General features: G+C 44.7%; 1 protein-coding gene across 17 annotated transcripts in view; it reads left to right on the top strand.

Annotated features, from left to right (window-relative positions):
- PDE11A (phosphodiesterase 11A) overlaps positions 1-16275 on the top strand; it is a 299742-nt gene that overhangs the window by 229003 nt on the left and 54464 nt on the right. For 14 of the 17 annotated variants that reach the window (XR_008310873.1, XR_008310875.1, XR_008310874.1 and 11 more), the window contains 2 exons: positions 90-199; positions 12630-12720. Coding sequence is in view for 11 of the 17 variants with exons in the window: in XM_053268425.1 (XP_053124400.1) it covers positions 90-199; positions 12630-12720 (201 nt within the window). In the remaining 6 variants the exon portion in view is untranslated. Of the gene's footprint in view, positions 1-89; positions 200-917; positions 1117-2000; positions 4033-12629; positions 12721-15069; positions 15204-16275 lie in introns of those variants that run through there. The other 3 variants (XR_008310884.1, XR_008310881.1, XR_008310883.1) reach the window with 3 other exon arrangements.

Here is a 16275-nt window from a genome sequence, read left to right as displayed (position 1 = left end):
GTCTGTCCACATTCCTATCATTTTGTATAATTGTTAATGGTATCACTGAATGCTGCAGAGATCACCAATATTGTTTTTCCTGTTTTCAGACAGCAGGATTCCAGGAGATACTGACGGAAATTGAAATTTTAGCTTTGATTGTGGGATGTTTATGCCATGACCTTGACCACAGAGGAACCAACAATGCCTTCCAAGCCAAGTATGCTTCTTAATTATTACTTCATTTTTGATACATATGAGAGCTAAAAGTGTCAGGTGTTGAAGGTGTTATAGGAGCAAGCATTAACTTCATGCTGCCATGCAAGACAAAGTGTTTTTATACTGGCCTTTAAAAGGATCTGTCCACAATAATAATTCCTTATTCCTCCCACACCCTTAAATTCCCTTTGTATCTTGCAAAGGATTTGGCTTGCCCCATGTGAATTGTGTCTAGTATAAAACTGTAACATGGAATTTGGATGGCCGTTTGGTTGGAGTATATCTGTCATTTACATATCTGCATATGCCAACATGGAGAGCATTAAACATTCCCCATCTGTCATTCTGGTTTCGGTATTGCAATAATTTGAATTTTGAGGCAGTGTTAGGGAAATATAACTCATTACATTCAGAACAGTTGCAAGTGTTTTCACAAATGGGATTTCTATTCAGTTTATTTCACAAAGGCATATTCCTATAGAATGCAGAAGAAAAATGCCTCTTATCCATGTTAGTGAATGGGACTCTCTACCACCTTTCCTCTAGTTTACGTGTCAGATTATTTGCTCCAAGCCCTCCATGCTCTGTTTTGCGGAGCAATTTGTTGGTGACCCTCACAATAGTGGATCAGTCAGTTGGAATAAAATCGGATGACCACTGCTCAAATTGGTTGAAATTAACCTGTGCTAACAATTTAAAGAATCCTCAATGGTTTTCAGGTTGGGGAGGTTCCTGAGTCCAGTGATCAAGAAGTTTCTTCTGGGTAGCTACCAGCAGGACAACAGGCTGGCAGCATGGAACAGGAATGATGGGATAGGATACAGAGATGACGGTTCCAAGAGCTAAGGAAACACAGACTACAAGAGGACTAGTCTAGAAGGAGCTGTTGCACCATCAACTGCCTGACTAAAAGTGGAGGTTTGCAACCTAGAACATAAATGCCCTTTATGACCAGAATAATTCTAATCCACATCATGTGCCCTAACCTATGCTAAGGGTTTCCTTAGCAGTGGTCTCTCAGACTGCCAAGCAAGTATTCTGGGTTCAGCTTCAGCTCAGTCCATTGTCCGCAGTTCCTGAAGGCCTGTATGTGAGCCTGGAGGACTGTGGGTCAAAATGTGGGAAACCTGAGTTCACACTGATGGATCTGGATACCTTTGGTCAGATGACATGTATACTTCTCGGTTGCCTCAGGAATGAATTGTGGGTCACTTCCATCTGAGGAACAGGACATCTCAACAATTGGATTAGGCTTGGCAGGCATTCGCTGCCAGTTGTGAGGGAAGAAAATCAAGCCATTGGCCATGTGTAAACACAGAGGCTTCCCAGCCCAGCTACAGCAGATGAATGTACTGGTCTTATACATTATAGGGAAGGCTGTGCATTTACCTCTGTGAAACTGAAAACCTTTCACAAAACATTCTGGTCCATTTTATTTTCCTTTGCAGCTGCTGTTCATACTGCAGTGAATTTTTTTCTTGTGCTGTTAAATATAATTTTGTAACACATATGCTTGCTAGAATAAGTGAAGCAGCCTGCTATTGGAAGATACACTAAGGTTCAAAGGCAGATTAGCCATTAGGTAAAACAGAGTAGCTGTTGAGTAAGGCCTTGGCTGAATTAGGGCATGCATGTAGGAGTTTTCCAGTGTGAGCAAAGAACTCTGATAGTGCTGGGGAACTTTCAAAGGAGCAACTCTTGTGCCACACAGGAAGAATGTGATGAAATGTGCTAAGGTGCTATGTACAGCAAAGTTTCTGGTATTGATATTCTTCTGTGTGAACTGTGTCATTTATATCCAGCCTGCTAATTGACCCAGTCATCCACAGAAAGGGCTGATCAAGAAATCAGAAAGATGGAATCACAATCCCACACTCCTCGGAATGAGTCCAAAGATGAGTACAATCCCACACCCCTCAGAAACCAAAGGCTACTATTGCCTTGTCATAGGAGTGGAGAGAATTTGCCATACTTTCATCTGTGAGGCATTCTGAAATTGCAGATATCTACCCCAGAGTGAATAACAAAAATGACTACATTACTGTACTGCAGTTTTATTGAGGAATTTATTGAGGAATTTTATTGAAGATGTACTGCAGTTTTATTGAGGAATTAGTGATAGCAAAGACGAAAGGATGGCTAAGACAATGTCCCTCTTGGTTCTATTTCTCAATGGGGTGGTAAACCTTAGTCTTCAGACTGAAGGGGGAAGGGTGCTAGTCTACCCACACACACAATATGTATTCAGGAGTGTTCCTGAATATGCATACCCACCCACACAAAATGTATTCAGGAGTGTTCAGTCACATGAGCCCCCATCTGCAGTCTGAAGTGGTGTAGCTCAGACATAGATTTACAATCCCAGTGAGTACTAGGCCTGAGCTGAAGGTGCTAATCTGGCAGCATGGAGCCAGGGTACTGAAAGGAATGCCTGCATCTATCTAGAAATCCCTAATAGGCTAATTGCTGGTAGAGTTACTGGATAATATCTGTATAGTCCCCCATACTGTTTTTGTGCCTGCTTGGTGGTTTTAACTGCATGTTTAATTAGGTGATTTTAACAGTTTGAGCAGTTTAATTGTATTTTATTATTTTATGTATGCTAGAGATGCTTTTGGATTAAAAGATGGGGCAGCAATTCAGTTGGTAAAACTGCCAGCTAATATCTGATCAAAAGTCAGCTAGAGATGTACACAAATCGGATTTTGAGATTCGATTCAAGCTTGAATTTGTGTTTCCACAAATCAACCTTGAATCACTCAGATCGATTCAAGTGATTTGAGTGCATTTCCCCCCAGAGAGAACTGGTCTACCAATAGGGGTCAGTGGATCGATTAGCCTTCCACCCTGGGCATAGTGAATCGGCCTGACCCACCTTGGTGGACTGGAATACCTGGTAGATCAGTCCTCCAAGGCAGGCCAACACACCAAGTGGGCTAGTCTACCCACCGACCCCAAATGGTAGACCAGCTCTCCCCAGAAGAACAGGCCTCAAAACAGCACCATTTTTCCAGGGAGAATTGGCCTACCAATTGGGGTCGGCAGGTAGACCAGCCTTCCGCTCTGGACTTAGCACGTCAGCATGCCTCAGAGGACTGGTCTGACCAGTCCTACAAGGCAAGCCAATATGTGAAGTCTGGGCCGGAGGGCGGGTCTACCTGCTGACCCCAATTGGTAGACCAGATTTCTTTGGGGGGGAAATTGTGATTGAATAAGTTGAATCAATTTGAATCAGGATCAGTTTGATTCCAACTTGAATTATGCCCTTTATTCTAAGGGTGATTCGAGTCAATTCGAGTTCAAATCACCCTGATTCAAGCTCAAATTGATCAGATTCAAATCAGTTTGAATATCTAAAGTCAGCTAACATCTTGTCATTATCAAGAAGGTGCTGATTGAAAGAGTTTACAAGACATGAATTGTAAAAAATAGTAAAGGAGCCACAAACTGTTCTAACATAATCAATTTGGGCACCATCACTCAATCACACAGCAGGTTTCAGCCACCTCAGACAGGTAGGCTGACTCTTTCTGCCAACCATCCAGGGACTGATGCCTGGCCCATAGGGTACCTCATGCAGCCTCCTTTGGTAAATCTCCCCTGTGTGTGTGGTGGTGGGGGGAGAGGTTCTGACTGTCTATCTATCTATCTATCTATCTATCTATCTATCTATCTATCTGATTCTCTAAAGTATAGCCGTGGCTAATCCCGTGTGTGGCAGCTCTCACGAGAGTTCATGAGAAAAAGCACTGTGGTGATTGGGCAGTGGAGATTCCATATACAGATAGGGAGGAGGAACCTGTGAGAGAAGAAGCACCGTGGTGATTGGGCAGTGAGGATTCCATATGCAGATAAGGAGGAGGAGCCTGCAATGGTTAAGGTCAGTTGGGATGCAACTGTTACTGGTCAGAAGATGTGCTTGATTGTAGAGAAGAGAAGAATCTATATAGATATGGGGGAGGAAAGCGCCACTTTACGAGAACATAGGAACATAGGAAGCCGCCATATACTGAGTCAGACCATTGGTCTATCTAGCTCAGTATTGCCTTCACAGACTGGCAGCGGCTTCTCCAAGGTTGCAGGCAGGAGTCTCTCTCAGCCCTATCTTGGAGATACAGCCATGGAGGGAACTTGGGATCATATGCTCTTCCCAGCACGGCTCCATCCCCTGAGGGGAATATCTTGCAGTGCTCACACATCAAGTCTCCCATTCAGATGCAACTAGGGTAGACCCTGCTTAGCTATGGGGACAAGTCTTGCTTGCTACCACAAGACCAGCTCTCCTCTCCGAGAAGGAGGCTGCCACAGTGCAAATTAGATGAGGAAACAACAAGATGAACAAGATCTATTAACTCTAGAAAGCAGGGAGGGAGGGGATGGAAAGACAGAGGGGAGTGAGCGGAGAGAAAAAGAGAAAAAGAAAAAGAAAGAAGAGGATCAGAGAAAGAAGGAAGGGTGAGAGACGGGCCTGGGTCTGTCAGCCGCCTGAGGGGAACGGGCAGTCATGGCAGTGGCAGCAGTGAGGAAGGGCCTGGCTAACTGCCACTGCTGCTGCTCAGGGCTACTGAGGCCATGGGCGGAGAGAGAGAGGAAGCTAGGAAAGGCCCAGTCAACGTCCACTGCTGCTCCTGCGGGGAGGAACAGGAGTGGGGCTTGGGTGAGGGTGGGGAGGACTCTGGGGTTAGGAGGCTGCAGCATGGCAAAGAGGAGTGAGGGGGATGGTCCGGAGCAATGGGAAGAAGAGCAGGAGCACAGTTCAGGTGAGGGTGGAGAGGTCTCTGAGGTGAGGGGGCTGTGGAAGGGGGTGAGGGGAACAATGAAGTACTAGCGTGCAGATGCTCTGAGTGGGTTAAACTAGTTGTGGAGAATACAGGTATTACCACACCCCCTAAACTAGTCCTTTCTGATTCTTGGCTTGGTGGGCTGGGACAGCAGCACTGGGCAGAGGCCTTGGAGCAGCAGCATCGGATTGCCCAGATCATTGGGCAGCAAAACAACAGGACAGGACAGGACAGCTTTTTCAGGTCCCAAGGCAGGTAGTGTGTTTCCTGGGCCTAAAGGCACTGGAAGTGCTCCAGGAACAGGCAGGGTTGGGGCTGCATTGCCCCACCACCTCTCAGTACCATAAATATGGCTCTCACATATGACTGTTGCATATGACCAGGCCTTATAGCGAGATTTCATCAGCACCTGAGTGAGATATCCTGGTCACTTCAGGTGCTGGGCAACCTCGTGCTACAAGAGTGACCCTGAGCTCTTTTTTCTCTCCATCCCCAACCTACGTACCAAACACATTAAAGCAAGATGAAGGAAGGTGGCTTAGGCAGATTTCCACTTCCAGCCCCCAGATGCAGAAAAGGGTGGGGCTGAGATGCCCCATAAGGCTGTTCTGGCTCCTAGGCCTTGGCTTCTTCCACTAACAGCTTCAGGTCCTTCTGGTACCGCTACAATAGCTCCCTTCTAGTTACTCGCTCCTTGGTACCCCCAATGGCTTCACATAAAGGAATCTTCTGCATTTGAAAAGGATTCTCTACTCAAATGGTTTCTGCAGGAGGAACCAGAAGCAGATCACTTTGAATTCCAGAATGCCTTTCCCTCTTCTTTTAATTTTGCCTGTTCTCTGGAGTGCTTGGAAATACTGCTATTATTATTATTATCATCTATTTACACACAGCCTACCAAATGTTATTGACTGGATTTATTATTTTTGTTGTTGTTATTGTTATTATTTATTTATTTATTTATTATTACATTTATATCCCGCTCTTCCTCCAAGGAGCCCAGAGTGGTGTACTACATACTTGAGTTTCTCCTCACAACAACCCTGTGAAGTAGGTTAGGCTGAGAGAGAAGTGACTGGCCCAGAGTCACCCAGCTAGTATCATGGCTGAATGGGGATTCGAACTCGGGTCTTCCCGGTCCTAGTCCAGCACTCTAACCACTATACCACGCTGGCTCTTTACTATATTACTATATAGTAATATATATTTACTTACTATATTCATTCAGAGCCCCTGGTGGTGCAGTGGTAAAACTGCCACCCTGTAACCAGAAGGTTACAAGTTCAATCCTGACCAAGGGGCTCAAGGTTGACTCAGCCTTCCATCCTTCCAAGGTCGGTAAAATGAGTACCCAGAATGTTGGGGGGCAATATGCTAAATCATTGTAAACCGCTTAGAGAGCTTCCAGCTATAGAGCGGTATATAAATGTAAGTGCTATTGCTATTGCTATTCATTCATTCATTCATTCAATTTCTATACCGCCCTTCCAGAAATGGCTCAGGGTGGTTTACACAGAGAAATAATAAATAAGATGGATCCCTGTCCCCAAAGGGCTCACAATCTAAAAAGAAATATAAGATAGACACCAGCAACAGTCACTGGAGGTACTGTGCTGGGGGTGGATAGGGCCAGTTGCTCTCTCCCTGCTAAATAAAGAGAATCACCATAAATAAAGAGAATCAAAGGTGCCTCTTTGTCAGGTTAGCAGGGGTATTCCAAAACTCCATTGATTAATGAGGCAGTACTTTACTCAGAATGAGGCAGAATCTTTACTCAGAAGAAAATCCTGTGGCATCCAGTGGGGCCCAGGGGCGTAGCTAGCCCACTGGCGGCCCGTGTGCAGCCGTGGTGGGCGCCCCGATAGCCCCGCCCCCTGCGTCTGACATCAGACGCAGGGGATAGCCATGCCCCCGCATCTGACGTCAGACACGGGGGGGGGGGGCCATGGTCTGGCTCCCAAACGGAACCTTGAGGCTCCGTTCAGGAGAAGCGCGGCCCCTTCGGCAGTTAGACGAAGGCTGGTGCTGTGTTCGCAGCGCAGCCCAGGAGCGGCAGGGAAGAGCCGCTTCTGGGCTGCGTTGCGAATGCAGCACCAGTCTTAGCTCCTGAAGGGGCCGTGCGGCCCCTTCAGGAGCTAGTTAGGCTGGCGCTGCGTTCCTTTGCAAGGAAGAGCCGCTCCTGGCTGGTGCTGCAAACGCAGCACCAGCCTTAGTTTAGTTCCCGAAAGGGCTGCGTGGCCCCTGCTCGGGAGCTAAACTACCGCCCCTGCGTCTGACTTCAGACGTGGGGGGCGTGTAAGGGCTGCGAATGGCGGCTCTTGATTGGGCATGGCCCGGGTTCTTTGAACCTGTTCGCCCAATTATAGCTCCGCCCCTGGTGGGGCCTACTCCCGGATAAGTGTGCATAGGGTTGCCACTGGAATCTGATTCAATTATGAGCAACTACCAGGTGAGCAAGTCTACAGTTTTTATAGATTTGCAGCATTAAAGCAGTACTTTCAATGGTTTATTTGGGGTGTGTGTATGTTCATTTGTGTGTTCACATGTAACGCTGATACTTAACCCTGTCTTGAAGGAACACCATCTAAATGTGTTCTCTCTCAGGCCATGTGGTGGGCATGAGCTGGAGTTACTGAGCTATGATGTGCACATTCTTCTTATGTTCTAGAGCAGGGATTCTCAACATGGGGTCCCCAGATGTTATTGGACCTCAACTCCTATAATCTCCAGCCTCAGTGGCCTTTGGCTGGGGATTATGGGAGTTGAAGTCCAATAACAGCTGGGGACCCAATGCTGAGAATCCCTGTTCTAGGGTCTGCTCAAGCACTGCAGATTTTTTTTTCCTGGGTCCTGGGTTGTTACAGCAAGAATTAAAATAATAGCTCCTCTGCTGCAGCCTTAAGCACCTTTTCATATGTTGATGAAGCCTGTGTGTGTGTGTGTGTGTGTGTGTGTGTGTGTGTGTGTGTGTGTGTGTGGCAGCTGACCATTCTGTGTACCTGTACCAATATAAACTCTCTTGCCCCACTTTGAGGCTATTCTCACAATTGGCCAAAAGCGGGCTAAGGGAGCCTAGCCCGCTTTTGGGTGATCGTGTGCTGCAATGGGAGCTGCGCGGCTCCCAGCAGCAAACCTCCCAAAGTACCCCTCCCCTTAGATGAGGTTAACGGAGCGAGCGCTCCGTTAACCTCAGCTTTTTGATCGTGTGTTGCCACAGCGTGTGGTGACACACAAGTAGACCCCTGACCGGGAGGCTGCTTGCAGCCTCCCGGGCTTGGGGGTCTCTCCAGGATGCCAGGTGCATTCGCACGGGGCATTCTGGAATGTCCGGGGGCCAAGTGGCCCCAAATCCTCGCAGGCCCCACCCGCTCTGTGATGGACCCAGCAGTCGTGTGGGCAGCTGATCCGGCCAACCAGGGCTGCTTCTTGATCATCTTGAATGATCTTCTTGAACCCCACTTACAGCTCTTCTCACTGATCATGAGAAGAGCCTCCTTGTATATCAAAGGATAGTATATATGCTTTGTTCCTTTATGAAGGAAAATGTCATGCTTGGACCAGCTGTGAGTTGTTAAGATGTTAGTTCGCACATTAAAAAGGAAATCTGCCTTGATTAATTATATTAATAAATCCTAACTGAAACAACTTATTTGGGGTTTTTTAAACTATCTGTGGCCAGTCCTATTTCCCTTCTGGAATGATGTTTACCTTACCTTTTTAAAAGGTAAAAGGAAGAAGAATGCTATCGGTCAATAGTTGTCACTTTTTGACTGCCATCCCTTGTGTTTGTGTAAAGAGAAAACCGTGTCTCCCTAATGATCTTGAAATTGCCAGAGGCTTTGAACAAAAGACATGTTGTGACATAGTGTGTTAAGTATTATTGGTAACAGGAGTTGTAACTTCCTCAACAGAAGCTGTGCTTTATTCTCACAAGCTGACTCTTAAAATCAAGCTTAACATTGCCCTCATCCCACCCTTCCATTTCCAAGTGTGTGATGAAAGATCAAGAGACGTGTGATTGAAAACAACATCACAGCTCCCTGAAATTGCTCTGTTAATACACCTCAGCACTGTTTTCTCTGGGGGATGATGCTTCCCAGTTGTCATCCACCCCCATTACAGCTGCCCCATGATGATTAAATATCCGTATGGTGCAGCTTTGTAGTATAATCTCCTAGGAGACTCCTTCTCCTTGTTCCTAGCATAATCTTTTACACTCATTTCTTTAAAACAACAGTAACAACAACAACAAACCCCATCTTGTGGCTTTAGGCTGAGTCCCAGAAGTGAAATACTGGTGCCCATTAATCTATTGTGACAGTCCAATCCTATTGCTTTCTACCTTCCAACAATTCTCAGATTTGCAATTACATTTCATAGTTTCCCTTTAAGGATTCAACTTAGCATTTTAAATGATGTGTAGCATATATATTTTACAGCAGGACTATTTCTAAGCAATAAACACACACAAAAATATAGAAGTGGTGTTATATAATTTTTCCACTGTGCCATCCATTCCACTCGTCTCCTATTTTTCTTTAGCATTTTTGTATTACATGCTGCTGCCTTCATTAAGAACAAAACAATTAGCACTGGTTATATTTCTGTTGATATGCATCTATTGCATTTGTTTCTGGATCCAAGATGTTGGTTATCAGCCCTTAACTGTTTGGGCCCTGGATATCTGAAGGACCACTTGCTCCCAAGAGTTTCTGCCCATCCCAACAAGGTTGTCAGAGGGGGCTTTGCTTCACGAGGGCAACATTGAGGGAGGCTTGATTGTCATGCACACATTGGGTTATCAACATTGCATTGCTATTGAATTACATTAATAATTCAGCTGAAAGTTGAAAATTAATATAATAAGCTTCAAGATCCCTCCTGCCTCCCCGCAACAACCCAAACACATGTTAGAGGTTGTTGATTTTTACCCACAATAGGTAAAACAGCAGAGCACTAAGGAATGAGCACACACTCCAGTTACAGAGTAGGTAGCAGAGGATGGTTTGGATATTGCAGCTGTTTAGAGAAAACACATGGAGATCCTTGTATGACTAAACACTAAATATTTGTTGGTTAGATACACTTAGACAAGAAAGACCTATCTCTAATCTAAAGGACTACATAATGGATAGGTAAGAGGGGAGAGAGAGAGAGAGAGAGATGTTTCCATCTGCTCTCTAGGAGGAAAGGAAGGATTGTGACTGAGCACAGGAAGTGCTGCAGAGTCAGTTCAGGGGTCATAGAGTAGGGACAGATAGGGAGACCCTGACTGACTGTCTCTACTCCCAATGCCCCTAGTGGTCATTAGGACAGTTGGTGCAAAAGGTCAATGCACTGGAAGTTTATCTCCAACAACACACACACACACACACACCCTCTTATGAGCAGCAGAAATAACAGAACAGAATAGTCCACTCATGTTGCTTTGGCTGCCTCTCTGCCTCCCCACATCCAACAACCCAACCCCCTGCAATTCTCTTGCCTGAGCAGCAGATAATAATGGAACAGAAGAAGAGTCCACTCGTGTTGCTTTGCCTGCCTCCCCACCCCCACCTCCCCGCATTCAATGAACCCCCAACCCCCCATTCTCCTGCCTGAGAGCAGCAGCAGATAACAGAAAAGAGTCCACTGTCCACTGTATTTCAGTTTCAGCTGGATATCATGAAGGATGCACACACACACACAACACACACGTTTTCCTGAGCCAGCTGAGTCATGTGCCTCACCAGGAGATTGGAGACAGCACAGGAGGGGAGGGCAGGATGCAGGAAGAGAGAGAGAGGAAAGGAGAGAGCTTGATTGGTGGGTGGCACTGGCTGCCTTTGTTATGAGAGGGTCTCAGAAGGCAGGAGGAGGGAGGAGCAAGGAGGCAGTGGATATGTGAAGCGAAAAGGAGGTGGGGATGAGAAGGAGCTCTCAAAATATGAGGAAAACAGAATCCCGTATGGGAGAAGTTATTTTTGGCTCCAAAATGGGATGTCCTGTCCAATACAGGACTGTTGGGATCCTTATGCACACAGGGCAGGGCCTTCTCTGTTGTTGCCCCCAGGCTCTGGAATGCTCTTCTGGGGGGTGCCCATTCTCTGACACCTGTGGCTGCTTTGAAAAAACAACTAGAAACTATTTTAATTTGTTCAGGCTTTTACCCCTTAGGGGGCTGCAAATCTCTCTGCTTCTCTGCTGTTCTGTCTTGTCTTTTTATGGCTGCTGCCTGGTGTGTTTATGATTTTTAATTGTTTTAAATAATGTAATATGATATGAACGGCAGTATAGAAATTGAACAATAAATAAATAAAATAAATATGTGCTCTGAGACCTCACCACCACAATGTAACTTAGGAGATCCCCACACACCTGAGCAGGCTTCCATGCTTACTGACTCAGCAATTGCGGAAATAAACCGAGTGCTCATCCAGATACACATGTGCATCTCTATCTACATTCTGATACAACTAGCCACATATTAAGCAAAATGTTATGCATGTTATGCACATTAAGCATAACATGTTCATTTTCAAACCTGGTGAGACCCTCTTCCACTGGCCTGGATGTCTCTCACTGCCATATCTCCCCCTGCCTTCCATTTACTGAATGGTTGATTCTGATCCCTCCTCTCTCTCCACCTGCTCTTGAAATGCACACTGTAAATACAGCGGCTCAGGGTTGGGCTAGAACTCTTCTCCCTATTTTGTGTGAAGGAGTATTTTATCATGCCACTCCCCATCCATAGTCTGAAGAGCTGTGGTTGAGGGACTATCAGCATTTGCATGCCATGTAGCGTGGGTGGCTGCAGGGGTAGGAGGAAGAGCCAGCATAGTGTAGTGGTTAAGAGTGTTGGGCTAAGACCAGGAAGACCTGAGTTCAGCCATTCAACCATGAAATCCACTGGGTGACTCTGGGCCAGTCATGTATCTCTCAACCTAACCTACCTCACAGGGTTGTTGTGAGGATAAAAATAACCATATACACCTCTCTGAGCCCCTTGGAGGAAAAGTGGGATACAAGTGTAAAAATAAATAAAATAAAATAAAATTTTAAAATCCTCAGAACTGGGGAGGAGGCACCTTCACTGAGCGGGGCTCTACGTGGTCATGGGTGGTCCACGATCCCATGGATTGATCTGCCCTAATGTTGTGTTACCTGTTCTGTGTTGTCAGTAAGATGGTGATTGACACACTGGCTAGAAGTGGACAGAATGTCTACTGGTTACCATAGGAGCCAGTGAGCCGGCTTGAACGTTAAGATCTTTGGAGGAGTTCCTGTTCCGAATCCCACTTCCCTCTGAACTGTGATTGGCTGGGAAATGCCTTCATAGGAATGCCTTCACAGCAGTGGTGCCTAAGTTGTGGAATGCTCTTCTCTTGAGACCTATCTAGCCTTCTCCTTGGCTGTCTTCTGTTGACTCCTGAAAACCTCCCTTTTTAGACAAGCCTTTGGTGGCTGATTGGCTTATTAGGAAGGACTGCTGCTTTGAAGTTTTTCTCGTTGCTGCTTGTACTTTTGTTATTGTGATATTGTATTTTAATTGTATTTAACCTACTTTTATTATATTTTATTGACAGTATTTGTCTCATAATTTGAAATATCTCAGGCACATTTGCTGAAAGAACCTGTGCTGATCTTTTGTGTCCTTTGCCATTCTTTCAGGAGCGGATCTGCTTTGGCTCAGCTCTATGGGACTTCTGCTACCCTGGAGCACCATCATTTTAACCATGCTGTCATGATTCTTCAAAGTGAGGTACAAAGCCAGCAAAATGCCCAACCTCTTCTTATTTTGTAAATATAAACATCTAAAATAAACCTTATGGGTTTTTCCATCATTTTAGCATATCTGTTATTTGTTTTTCTCTCTATAAACATCAGTAAAAAGGAGTCAGTGTTCTGCTCTAGATTTTTTTAAAAAATGTATATGTCATTGAGCTTTTTGAAATGACATGTAGGACATTAGCTTCCTACACCAAAATACTTCAACAAAGCAAAACAATTGGAGGGTTTTTGACTTTGGCTGTTTATACCATTAAAACTCAAATATCCTAGTATTTTTTCTGCATCATAAATATCTTTTCCCTCTCCACCCCGAATATAGGCTAGCATTCCATCTGCCTTAATTAATACAATAACTGTAAACTCTATGATAAAATTCTCCCACAGCCTTCTTGGTATTCATAATAAATAAGCTTATCAGGTCAGTAAACACCACTATTTTTTTTGTGTGTGGTAAACACTTGATTGGTTTTTTCCTTCTAACATCCTTTTTTCTCAGCACTGAACTGCCTTTTACAGATTACACTGTAAAAAAACCAAAACCACACTCTGTGAATGTTTTTTTCTGCTAAGGCCAGCAGAGAAACATCAAGGATTATGCTATTTTATATGTGAATGTACACATTCTAATTTTACAGTTTGATTCTTGCAATATTCAGCCAAATTAAGCACACATTTCAGTTGGTTTTATAAAAAAGGGATGGTAATAATTGGGTTCATCTTTGCAGACTCGCCCCCACCCCCCGCTATAAAATAATGCTTGCACATCCACCATATAGACTTACAGCTGTTTATACCAGCCATAATTTTTCAGCTAGCCCCTGGCCCCAGTCTTCAAACCCTTGGCCCTCATCCAAAGGGCCATGTGCAAAATTCTGCAATGCAGTAGAGCTTCCAAGTCCCTTTCTCCTCACCACATCCCTCTACACTGCCCAACAAGCCCCGCCCCCTCTCAAAATAGGGGTTTTGGAAACATTTTCTGACAAAGTGGCTGACATCCAGAAACCTTTGCATGTGCCATATTGCTCCTTGCAATTTGTATTTTGGCGTGGCTTATGGAACAAGGATAAGAAGAATGTGTTTTATTAAAAGGAAATAGTGTTTAGTAGGCCACATTTGTATGTAACAGGAAACCAGAGGTAAAGGAACCTGAGGTTGAATTGCTTATACTTCTGAATGCATGCAACCGTGCTTCCATCAGAAAAGCAACCTGAGGTTTTCCTTCCCAAACTCCAGTTTGAACCCTTGGGTTGTGGTGAGTTTAAATGCTCATACCTGAGGTTTGTGTCTGACAGCGTTATGTCCTCAAAGGCAAAATTGGAGTTACAGTGAGCTGTAAATGGTGTTAAGGGAGGATTAACCTCCTCCCTCGCTCTGGCTGTGATTGGCTTCTGGGGCTGTCCTAGAAGGAAGCCCACGCAACCAGTTCCCCCTCCCACATGGCAAGTTCCCCTGCCTCTCTGCAGTCTCCGAGACTACCATTTTGGATGTCTGCAAAGCACGTATAGGGGGAGCAAGGGAGGGAAACCGGCAGTCTTTTGGACCCACAGTTTCCTGTAACGTGTGAATGTGGTCATAATGAAGTTTCTGCCAGTCTTGCAAACACTCAGTGCTGTCATAAAGGTATGTGTCATACAAGATCCCAGCAAGAATATATCAGTGTATGAGTGATATGAAGCTCTGTGGACAATGGAGACAGTGGAGCAGTGTTGTGAAAGAATGGCAAGACTTGCTTTCAATAGAAGAGTGGCTATGAGGGGAAAAACCAACTAGATTGGCATGGAGAACAATTGGCACCATCCTTCTCACTATTATGCTAATTTTTGAATCACAGTGAATGCATAATGTAAGGGAGCATTAAAAAAAAATGTGATGCCCCACCAGGCCAGACTATACAACCATTCTGCTGTTTTTTCCTGGGACATGTCCTAGGATGTACTGGCAATAATATGTCTGCATCTTATTTCAAGTGATGTCCCTAATTTGGACATCACTTTTGAGTGTTGTTGCAGGGAAATCAATGTAACTCCTCACCCAAGCTTTTTCAGCTTTTTAAATGTTTAGGTTTTAATCTGTTTTTTACTTTTAAATTGTTTAAATTGTTTTAAGTTTGGTGTATGTTTTAACTTCTTTTAGGTTATTGTTAACTGCCCAGAGATGAAAGTTTGGGGTGGTGTACAAATTTGAGAGAGTTTAGGTGCCACCTTGTTACTTGCTGGGCTATGGGACTCGTTTTAGTACAGAATTAAGATTGCATCAGTCCATAAATGATTGAGATAATGTTGTTGGTGTAAGGTCAAAGAAGTTGATCATACTTTTCCAGATATCACTTCCTTACATTAGCATCGTGCAAGGCATGAGAATCTTCCGTGAATGCCACAGGAGACTCAGCTAAAGTTTCTTAACCTGCTGTTTCAAAGCCAGAAAAAATCAGAAAGAGGAAGGAGTGGTGGAAAGGTGCATTACTTTTGAAGCTGAACTGGGAGGAAATGAAGGGGGGGGTGGATATGGGAGGAAGGAATGGGCAAAAAGATGGTTCTTTGAGAGCTGGGTAGATAGGCAAAGATAGAAGGTGGCAATGTTAATAAAGAGGTGGAGATAATGGCCTAATACAATGCAAGCTTGGCAAAATATAAGGGAAGAACAAAATTGGACAAGAGATACCCTTTGCAGAAGATTGTCTAGATAAGAGTCTATGGACAGGGCTGTAGCTCAGTGGAAGAGCACCGGCTTTCATGAAAAACTTCCCAGGTTCAATCCCTGACATTTCTAGGTATCGCTGGGAAAGACTTCTGCCTAAAACTTTGGGCAGCTGCTGCCAGTTAGAACAGACAATATTGAGCTCAGGGGCGTAACAAGGCTGGAGTGGGCCCAGAGACAAAATTTTAAAATGGGCCCCTCGCGGATGCACACATACACTTCACAATATATAGTCATGTGACTTGCCTCATGTGACTTGCCTCTGGGGGGCCCCTTGAGGCGTGGGGGCCCCCAGGCAGCCGCCTCCCCTTGCCTAATGGTAGTTACGCCCCTGATTGAGCTTGATGGACAGCTTCCTAGGTACCTAAGAATCTGTGAAAAGAACTAGAGTCTGAAATTCTGTCCTCCCAAATACTTACAGAGCCATAAAATGTAGATGACATAAACAGTAACTTTCTCCATGCAAATTACTGTAGCTTTTCTAAAATGATCAGGGAGGCCTCTTTTGCAATCACAATGTGCACCTTGATTTCGGGCTTCTTTGTGCTCTGTTGCACTTTTCCAGATACAAGACAGATCTTGACTTTTGCTTAAGGACCCCAATTTTTCCTTATATAAAGTAAAAGTACATCTTTTACTTTTAATGCTTGCCTGTTGAATAGACAATTTCAGACTTTTATTCATAAGTAGATCTTTTTATAGGTGAGTGCCTCTGACACAATAGGCTGGGTTCGCTACCCAGACACTGTTCCTGTACTGTCCTTTGTACATATTGACTACAAACCTGCAAAGAGGAACATATGAATAAAGTACCTGGAGAAAGAGGAGG

Source organism: Hemicordylus capensis, chromosome 1 (assembly GCF_027244095.1).
Source record: "Hemicordylus capensis ecotype Gifberg chromosome 1, rHemCap1.1.pri, whole genome shotgun sequence".
In the NCBI taxonomy this organism is placed as follows: Eukaryota; Metazoa; Chordata; class Lepidosauria; order Squamata; family Cordylidae; genus Hemicordylus; species Hemicordylus capensis.
Note: the sequence above shows the minus strand (reverse complement) of the source record. Positions and strands in the feature narration are given on the sequence as shown.